At 44.3% G+C, this 10324-nt stretch overlaps 1 protein-coding gene across 4 annotated transcripts; it reads left to right on the forward strand.

The window, feature by feature from the left end:
* The first annotated feature begins 558 nt into the window (after positions 1 to 558).
* kpna4 (karyopherin alpha 4 (importin alpha 3)) lies at positions 559 to 9956 on the forward strand. Of its 4 annotated transcripts, none has more exons than XM_079482176.1 (17): positions 559 to 1175; positions 2614 to 2658; positions 2774 to 2863; positions 2946 to 2975; positions 3050 to 3102; positions 3189 to 3284; positions 3372 to 3457; positions 3996 to 4085; positions 4188 to 4357; positions 4457 to 4501; positions 4740 to 4871; positions 4980 to 5108; positions 5337 to 5441; positions 5527 to 5598; positions 5811 to 5973; positions 6062 to 6156; positions 8339 to 9956. In XM_079482176.1, exons 1-17 carry the CDS (start codon positions 1107 to 1109, stop codon positions 8435 to 8437), a joined length of 1569 nt encoding a protein of 522 aa, XP_079338302.1. In that variant the 5' UTR covers positions 559 to 1106; the 3' UTR covers positions 8438 to 9956. The 4 variants fall into 4 exon arrangements, with proteins under 4 accessions (XP_079338302.1, XP_079338303.1, XP_079338304.1 ...); XM_079482177.1 differs by having other exon boundaries at positions 593 to 1175; positions 3999 to 4085; XM_079482178.1 differs by having other exon boundaries at positions 998 to 1175; positions 2949 to 2975.
* The last annotated feature ends 368 nt before the right edge of the window (positions 9957 to 10324 follow it).

Genomic DNA, 10324 nt, shown 5'->3' on the forward strand with positions numbered 1-10324 from the left:
AACCTTTCATGTTTTACTTATAGTCAATGTTTTCTTGTACAGCTGCTTTGTAACAATGAAAATTGTAAAAAGCGCTATATAAATAAAGCTGACTTGACATTCTTAGCTAACAAAAGTAAGTTAAATAATAAAAACCCTTTTGACCTCCTTCCATATTTATATTTTTCAATCGACATGTAGAATTCTAACACTTTGCGGAATGAAAGAAAAATATGCTCTGTGTTTTCTGGAAAGGAGTTACAGAACTGGCACAGTGTGGGAACCCTCCAGACGGATAAATATCACATACAATTGTTTATAATTTCTTAGATTTTTGGGATAAAGTGTAAACTGTAAATGGGAGGTTCTATGGGAATTTAAGCATTCGTTTGTCAAAGCAAAGATCTCATTTTTTTCTTACAGAGAGTTTACACCAGAGAGTGCACAGCTAATTTCACTCCTTCCCTTAGCCGCCTGCTCGAGGCGCGTCTCAAGCAAGCCTATTAGTATACGCACGTCCAAATCTCGCGAGAAGTAGTGCACCAGCCGGGTATTTCCGAGGTTTCGGCCATATACGCCACTGCTTTTTGCCTTCGTTATAGTGTGAAAGTGTGCGATTCTGATTCGGCCACTGAAATGAAGTACATACCCAGTGAATGCGCGATTTCGGACGGGTTTCTACACTCTTTGGCGGCACTGCGCAGACCGCTCTGAACGTGATATCAGACAGAGTCTCGCGGGAGCTCATGCGCCTTATGTTCTTGGTCGCTCCCGCGATACTTTGATACTTTGCATTAAGCATCACTTTACACTCGGACAGTTTCGACTTTAGTCCCGCGTGTGGAAGATAATGAGTATTGTAGACACGCTTATAAAACACAACAGCGTCATTCTAAACTTTGTTTCTCGTGTAAAAGAAGCGCACGGGACTATTGTAACTTTCTGTAATGTTTGTCATGATGCCCCCTCCTCCCAGCGCTAGGCGGTGCCCCGTTCACCGGCAATCCCAGCATACATCGCGCCTTCATTAGCATTTATCTACAGGAGCTGCGCGAGACACAGTTAGAAGAAGAAGATAACGACAAACGTATATACGATTAATCGTAACGTAAAGAACCAACGACAAAATGAGCGACAGCGAGAAACTGGACAAGCAGCGACTGAAGAACTTTAAGAATAAAGGGCGAGATCTTGAGGTAAAGTCACTCACGCGCGCTGCTGTGACGTCGATCGATTTTACAGCGAATTCACGAAATAAACGTTCACACATACACGTCGGCGTTATGATGTCATGCCGCGGGGTTTTCTGCCGTAAATATGTGAACATGCGAGCGTCTGTGTGACCGTGGGGTGCTTGCGTCGCACAGACGGGTGGAATGGCGATGTTAGCCGTGCGGCTAGCGTTAGCCGACTGTGCCCTTAGCCCAAGCGTAGCGTACGAGTCCATTAGCTTCGAGCAAACCGAACACGCGTCGCTTCACGGGAATAAAGTCTGCGTTATATTCGACCTCGAGATCAGTTTAGAGCTCAGTATGACACGGATGTAATGGCGCGGCTGTGGGTAAAGGCCTCGAAATGAAAGGCCCGCGCAGTAAACATGCCGCGATTATTAGCACACACACACACACACACACACCGCTGAAACACGCACGTCGTGTGTTTGTGGGAGTCATGCGTGGATCCGTTGTGGTTCAGGGTGTGTTTTCTTTGGGTCAGTTTATCGTCTTCAGTGCTACGCGAGTGTTAGCCGCTAGCTGGCTTAACTAGATCACGTTCACACAACAAAACAAGCCGCATACCGACACACACACACGGACATGAATGAGTGAGGATGATCGGCTGAGATGCGTTCAGCTCGTGTTTAAGAGGAAGTCACACACCTTCAATGTGTATATGTTTGTGGATCTGCTGCTGTGAGTTATTATGGGATGGGCTGTGAGGAGGGACAGAATTGAAGGCATCTCTTTCAGTTTTGGATGAACCGATAGAGAACTTCAGTTTCCAGTATGTGTTTGGTGATCATCACTTTATGACTGTAACACGTGAGAGATGATGATGATGATGATGAAGACTATCCCAGTGCAGTTGCCCTGTCACACTGTATCATGTTGGAGATGCTTTTCAGATTCACTGTTCCTTACTGGTGAAGTCATCCTCCTCCTCCTCCACGAAAACAGCGATGCACGACACTTTTTGATTGACAGACTCTTACAAAACATGATTCCACATATCTTATTAAAACATATTTTTCTGGGGTCATTGAAACTGTATTACATCCCAGCAGCAGCTCGTACCTTGTCGCTTTTTTGGAAACTCGATGGAGCGATTTCAGATTTCCCAACCAGTGATAAGATAAGAATCCTTGAAGATTTGATATGTTAAATAGATCAGAAAACTCTCGTAACATGTTTTTATGACTTCACTGTTCCTTATAAATCCCCATACTGCACTTTTGTTTGTTTTCCTGCACGCGGGCCATCTTAGATATAAGATATTACATCATGTGAATTCCTTACATTCTTTATGCCGGAACATACCCTCAAGGATCATGTGACTTTTTCGTACACCACGTGACGTGCAAGTTCTAAAGAAATGATGATGTATTCAGTGACTGTAATGTTTTCTCCTGTACAGACGATGAGAAGACAGCGGACAGAAGTGGTGGTTGAACTCAGAAAGGTAATGACTCATAAAGCTGCCCATCTCTTTAGCTTTAGGGGCTCTTCTCTGAATGCACATTTAGTTGTGCGTGCGTGAGAAGTAATGTCTGAACGGATGACTCGTGTGTTTGTAGAATAAGAGAGACGAACACCTCCTGAAGAGAAGGAACGTGCCACACGAGGACGCCTGTGATGATTCTGATGCTGATGGAGATTTCAGATCGGTAAGTTTCTCTCATCATCATCATTATTGTGGATATCTGTGTTTCAGTAATCCTGAGGGATGTTTTCTTTTCTTCACAACAGCAGAACACGTCTCTGGAAGCCATAGTGCAGGTAAGTCTGAATGAGATATGAGATGATGTTTTACGTTCAGCAGGAGATGATGTTGATGTTGTGTGTGTTTGTAGAATGCCACCAGTGATAACCAGGGCATTCAGCTGAGCGCCGTGCAGGCCGCGCGGTCAGTATTCTCTCGTATTTCCCAGCTCGTGTATTGAGCTGTGTGCGACGTGTAAACTTTTGTTTTTCCCCCACATTGTTTATCAGGAAGCTGCTGTCGAGTGACCGCAACCCTCCCATAGATGATCTGATCAAGTCTGGTATTCTGCCCATCCTGGTGCACTGTCTGGACAGAGACGACAAGTAAGAAACTGACGGTTACAGATCCAGTGTCATGTGACTACCCGTCTGGATGCCATGTGCTCATCTTTGTGTTTTTGTCTCTTGTAGCCCCTCCCTTCAGTTTGAGGCGGCCTGGGCTCTGACCAACATCGCATCGGGCACGTCTGAGCAGACGCAGGCTGTGGTGCAGTCGAGTACGTTCACACTACTACAGATTACTCATCAACATTAGGGTTGGGCCGATAGATGATGGCTGACAGACACGACGATGTTGAGCCGGCATTGCGATTCCAACAAGTGTTTCACTTTCCTCACGTGACACTCACTACGCTGGGCTGGGCGTTGTAAACAAATATGAACAAGGCTAGGAGGCATAACCTTGCACTGTACAGATCAGACTAGCCTGACTTTATAACCTTGTGGCTCGCGCTGTATAAAGAGGTGTCTCTGTGTAGCTCTTATCGACATCATCGTTTAACTTTGACGTTTGTTAATTAAGTGGGAGGTTCTCAAGAAATCTAGGTTTCAAGATGATTTTCTTTTCTGTTGTCTTTGCATGTGATATAAGAGTTTAAATCCAACCCGGTTCACATCACAGCTCAGTGGGTTTGAGCCGAACTCTACAGCGACCTGAGGTCAATGAGTGAGCGCTCTGGACGTGTCTGTGTGCAGAGCTGATGGTTTGCACTGATCATTATCATCATCATCGTTGTGTGTGTGTGTTCTTTAAAGCAGATGCGGTTCCTCTGTTCCTGAGGTTGCTGCATTCTCCTCATCAGAATGTGTGTGAGCAGGCCGTGTGGGCTTTAGGGAACATCATTGGTGAGTGTGAGCTACATGCGTGTGTGTGTGTGTGATTTTCAAAGTGTGTAGGTGTTTATTAAAGAACGTGTGTGAAGGCTGTGTGTGATGGTGGTGTTGTAGGCGATGGCCCGCAGTGCAGAGATTATGTCATCAGTCTGGGAGTGGTCAAACCCCTGCTGTCCTTCATCAGCCCCTCCATACCCATCACTTTCCTCCGAAACGTCACCTGGGTCATGGTGAACCTGTGTCGTCACAAAGACCCTCCTCCACCGATGGAGACCATACAGGAGGTACATGTGTGTGCAGTCGGAGGGTTAAGAGATTTGAAGCTCATGTGATGTAAGCGAGCAGATGATGACGGAAGTGTGTGCGTGTCTCCCCTCATACAGATTCTGCCTGCGCTGTGTGTGCTCATTCACCATACTGACGTCAACGTAAGTGTTACGCACACACACACACACGCACTGATGTCAGTGCAAGTCAAGGGTTGGCAAACTGTCGAGCATTGCGTTGGAGTTCAAGCAATGTTTGTCGAAAACGCAAACAAAGTGCTGCCTTGAACACATGCGTGAGCACAGACAAATCGAGCAAAATGACCATCCATAAACTTCATCAGCATCAAACACGAGGTGCTTGTGTGAATCCAGTGGTGATGGTTTGTGTTGTGTGTAGATTCTGGTGGACACCGTGTGGGCTCTGTCGTATCTCACCGATGCTGGCAATGAGCAGATTCAGATGGTCATTGACTCGGGGATTGTACCGTATCTCGTGCCATTACTCAGTCACCAGGAGGTGAAAGTTCAGGTATGACTGAGCCTTTAGATTTTGTGACGTGTTATTTTGTGCGGCTGTGATTGGCTGCTGTGTTCTGCAAAAATGAAAGCTCATGTTTGTGTGTGTGTGTGTTTGCAGACGGCAGCGTTGCGAGCGGTGGGGAACATCGTGACAGGAACCGATGAACAAACTCAGGTTGTGCTGAACTGTGACGCTTTGGGTCACTTTCCTGCTCTCCTCTCACACCCTAAAGAGAAGATCAACAAGGTACAACATGATCGATCCTCAGAAAGATTTGTGTTGGATATGATGACCGCAGAGGTGTGGCGCTGGTGCGAGTGACGCGTGATTGTATCTAACAACTGAGATGTTAATGATTTAGCTGATCACGCTAATGTTTAAAGCCTCTGTATCATTCTCACCCTTTAGCCTGTGACCCTACAGCCTGCTGTCTTTAATCCTGTACTCTGCCGCTGATGTGTGTTTGTTTTACAGGAGGCAGTGTGGTTTCTGTCTAACATCACCGCTGGGAATCAGCAGCAGGTTCAGGCGGTTATTGATGCTAATCTGGTGCCCATGATTGTTCAGCTGCTGGATAAGGTGAGTGATGACCTTTAACCCTCTCCAATGACATTTAAAAGGTTTCCATTCTCGTTATAATAATTGATGCTCTTGTGTTTAATAGGGGGATTTTGGCACACAGAAAGAGGCAGCGTGGGCCATCAGTAACCTGACCATCAGCGGCCGGAAGGATCAGGTACATACACACCTCTGCATTAAGACGTTGTGTCAAAAGAATTTCAACTTTCATCAATGTTTCACAGCAGTGGAAGGCCTGCAGGCTTTTCTTTACAGTAGCAAGTTAGCACAGTATTTTTGTTATCAGAAGCACGTCTCAACTCTCAAGTACCATTCCCATGTTCCTGGAGTTTCTTGTGAACGACCCCTAACTCACTCCCCGTCCTGCAGGTGGCGTATCTGATCCAACAGCAGGTGATCCCTCCATTCTGTAATCTGCTGATAGTGAAGGATGCTCAGGTGGTTCAGGTGGTTCTGGACGGGCTCAGTAATATTCTCAAGATGGCTGATGAGGAAGCCGAGACCATCGCTAACCTCATCGAGGAGTGTGGAGGTGAGAGGACACATGATGGAAAGGATTGTTTGACAGAGCTTCAGCTTGATGAATGATGATGATGATGATGATGTTTTAATCTGCTCAGGTTTGGAGAAGATTGAACAGTTACAGAATCATGAGAACGAAGACATCTACAAGCTGGCTTATGAAATCATCGATCAGTTCTTCTCATCTGATGATGTAAGTGTGATACTTTCTCACACCTTCTTCTGTGTTCTGCCGATTTTCTTGTCATGTTTATCTTTTGTTTTCAGTTCTGCAATCTTGTTTCAAACCAGTTTTACAAATAAGTTGAATGAATCGATTAACTGTGGAAAATGACATTGTGAAGGTCAATAACAACTTTAACTTGGCAAATGACCATGATGTAAGCAGGACAATCCACGGCTAGCTGAGCATGAAAGGATTTGAACGCACTCTGCTTCGTGTCTGAGTCACCTAAAACCCTTTAATGCCATAGTGAGAGAGAGTGATGTGGTAGCACCGACGCGCTTGTTCTATTGCAAAGCGTTCAAACGCAATTGACTTTCGGTATTATTTGTTTTACAAAACTACACTTCCGCCATATTCTCAAGCACTCGAAGCGTTAAGATTTAAATGAATAAAAATACATTTGAGCAAGAGAAGCCATACGCTGTCAAGTCACGATACACACAGACGCAATATTTACATTAGAGCTTATGCACTTGTGTGTTGTTGTGGTTTAGAGAAAGCTAGTAAATCGAGGTGCAACCTTCCAGTCTCACATGAAACCAATAAGGTAGTGACTTAAATTCACCGACTGGTGGCTAGCAGCCCTGTCATGATAGTCTATTTATCGACTTATCCTGCGACATATAGACTTCGGTGGTTTTAGGTCATGCAATATATCGCCATTTTGTTTATATATACATGTTTGGTTACATATAAAAAAGAATGATGTAAATATTTGATCCTATCGAGCTGCCTCTGTTAGCACTGCCCTATGTTTGTGCGTGAAGACCTGCTTTTGACATGATCACATGCTCGCACACACACAGGGCCGACAGGGGCAGAGTATATTGTTATCCTGATGAATAAAGCCAGTTTGGAATACGGTTGTAGGCCAGTCGGCTTGGTGTCAAAAAGTCTTTCCACATAAAGAGACATTGGGTCTCATTCACTGAGCATGCGGCGCACAAATATTTGAGTGAAACCTGCGTAATAACATTTTCACGAACAAATCATGATTCACTTTAACGTTTGTGCTGAAATGTACCTGTATACATACATATATATTTGAAATGATTTCATCATATACAGTGAAAGAGCAAGACAATCTGTTAGACTACAGCTGGAGCTGTGAGGTTTCTCTGAATCACAGCGCTTTACAGCCGGCTGATGAGAACTCTGTAAACTGTGTGTCCGTATTAAAGGTGTTTTATTGTGTATGAACCGTATTCGAGGTCTGTGCACTTGGATATACTCGCGAGAGCGCGTCTGTAGACAGCGTCACATGGGCTTGTCTGGAGTAACTTTGACTTAAGAGGTGACAGGTGGTAAAGGAAAGGTTAGGGGGAAGTCAGCTGTGGCCTAGTGGTTAGAGCGATGGGCTTGTGATCAGAAGGTTGCCTTGACAAAGAACCTGAGAAGTTCAAATGTATGGATAAAAACAAAATATCTATGCAATTATTAGTGAATGAGACCCATTGATTTGAATTGTTCCATTGCGCGAGTGCATCTTAATGACATACAAGCGTGCTGCCTTCTCCAGAGTTCACATTTCAAGGGTTCTTCTTACCCTAAACTTCCCCATAACTGCTTTTAACGTAAAAAAAACCCGTTATAATGAAGTGTTTTATTTAATATTTACACTCCTGTTATTCAAATTTTAATGTACACATTGTATTAAAAGGCCTTTCTTCATGACGTGCAATAATATTTTATCATTACTTAATCAGTGGTATAGAGTATATATAAAGTGACGCCAATATTGACTTTCTGCAATAAGTCCAGACTGAAAATCTGAGGAAAGCTCTTGTAGTGTATTTCAGCCTTTAAGGCTTCAAAAAAGCTCCTCAGAAACCTTCGGGTGATGTCACAGACACTGTCAATGTTTTATGCAGTGTATGAAGTAAACATCAGATGATTGTTTGACCGTCTGTCAGTGATGGGCAGTATGACCATCAAATAATATAACAGTATTGTCCAGATTTATACCCGTTTCCGGTACATGACACCACATTTTCTTCATTGTTTAAGCAACATGCACCGTTAATGCGGTATATAATAACAAAAACACACACTGTTTTCAGTGTCAACCGGTATACCGCCCAGCACTACCGTCCATTGGCAGTTCAGTTGTGAAAGTAATCTTGACTAATCGCTCTCGTATCTCTTTCAGATTGATGAGGACGCTAACCTGGTTCCTGAGCCCATCCAAGGAGGAACGTACGGCTTCAATTCCTCTACCAACGTGCCAGCAGAAGGGTTCCAGTTCTAGAAGTTGACGTGAAATGTGGAGTTTGGTTTGTGATGCAGCACTCTGTTCAACATTAACAATAATTAGGCGAGCGAGCGAGAGAGAGAGTGTGAGAAAATGAGATCCGTTGTGCATGGCTGGTGGGATCCACGGCTGCATCAAATCCAAGAGAATTTGAGTTCTGAAGGAAACGCTCCACGGGACGTTTGAGATGGCTTTGAGTGGATGCGAGTGCGTGTGAGTGGCTGACGACTACGTTTCAAACGACCACCAATCCGAACGCTCGGAGAGCGAACTTCACAAAAACGATCTGGCGTCTGTCTTTTCAAAGAACCAAATTGAAAACGAGGAATATGTCACACATTAGAAATCAGAGGCAAGAATAAAGAAGAACCTCACCGACACTTCTGAGGTCACCTGGATGAGTGTGTGTTTTTGAGTGAGTGCGTGGGTGCGTGTATGTATGCGTTCATCTTCAGCGCTGGAGACGGATCTCTCCCTGCACACCCGTGGGGTCCCGCCTGGGTGGACGTAACGGTGTGGGTGGGTGTATGCACACGTGCGCTTGACTGACTGACTGACTGACTGACTGACTTGGAAAATGCACGACTGAATGTAAAGATGCAGCAATGAGTGGACAACGAGAAATTCGACAGCGCGTGTGGAGGGTGACCAATCTGGCGAAATATGAATTGGCCTGGAATAATCAGTCACCTTCAATGGATTGACTGGACATCAGTGATCTAAAGAAGACAATGTCATGACGTTTAAATTTCTTTTCGTTTGATTTTTTTTTTGTTATTGGCAACACTGGAGCTCTGGGCGTAGAGAGGAATAGTCGAGTGCCGTTTGGCCCCGGTGTGCAAGTGTTTCTTTTCTCGTCTTCCTCTGTTTTGGCTTTTATTTCCTTTTTAGTTTCTCAGTGCTGGTGTAAATACATATAAAACACGCTGTGCACGGTTGTACCTTTGCACAATCTTGGGCTGTCGTACATTTCGGACGCTTTCATGATCATTGACTGGTCTGTTGTCACGAGGGGAGGGATTACACACATGGCCATTTTATGTGTGAGAGATTCCTTTGCATGTGCTTAACTACAGCATACTTCATTTTAGTGAGTTTTAGTTTAAGTGTAAGCTGTTTTTTTAAGAGACACTGCTGTGCTGTTTGTCATAATTTTTGTCTCTGCCCAATTCTGGACCTGGCCGACAAGCAGTTCTTCACCATGTTCGCACATGTTTTCTTTACTGCAGGCGTCCTCAAACCCGATGTGTAGATCATTATTTATAGATGTCCAGTGTTGTGCTACAGCAACGATACATACAGGAATAAATAAACGACCATCACCTTTCCCACCGTTTTTCAGTTTCTTTCTGTTTTCATAACCTCTTGATGGCTATATTCGGTTTCATTTCCCCCACCGCATTCCTTGTTTGCAAATATGTAGTTTCAAAGAAAAAAACTAGATGGTATACATACCCTGTTGCACACAGACTACAGGCTCTGTACCTATTCAAATAAATATTCAAAGTCTGTCTGATTTCTGTTGTCATTTCTGTGAATTTCAGGGATAAAGCAAACCGCAGTAAACCTGCACCGCAGAACCGATATATCTGAGGATTGAAACTCACACCACAGGTCTGTTCTCGTGCTTAGTAAGGTTTTAATATGGACATTTCCTCTTGTGTCGAGTCGAGGTGTGCCACATCACCACAGTCCACGACAACACCAGATTACATTTTTATAACATGAAAAAAACTTTGCAGCTTGAGCATTCGCCAACGGAGTTTTGTTCAATCATAACAATTTAATGGCAAACCCTCAAAGACGTGGACGGATTACAGCAAGTTCACTCCGCTCTGTGACGCTGTGATGGAGAACACAGGTTAGGGTCTGGTTTCTTCCTTC

The sequence above is a fragment of the Barbatula barbatula genome, assembly GCF_947034865.1.
Source record: "Barbatula barbatula genome assembly, chromosome: 19".
Lineage (NCBI taxonomy): Eukaryota > Metazoa > Chordata > Actinopteri > Cypriniformes > Nemacheilidae > Barbatula > Barbatula barbatula.

Bases quoted from the DNA above. Each gene is read 5' to 3' on its own strand.
- kpna4 (XM_079482176.1), top strand. From the start codon at position 1,107: ATGAGCGACAGCGAGAAACTGGACAAGCAGCGACTGAAGAACTTTAAG. The intron at 2,659-2,773 runs GTAATGACTCAT...GTGTGTTTGTAG, and splicing joins TGGTGGTTGAACTCAGAAAG to AATAAGAGAGACGAACACCT. The intron at 2,976-3,049 runs GTAAGTCTGAAT...GTGTGTTTGTAG, and splicing joins CTCTGGAAGCCATAGTGCAG to AATGCCACCAGTGATAACCA.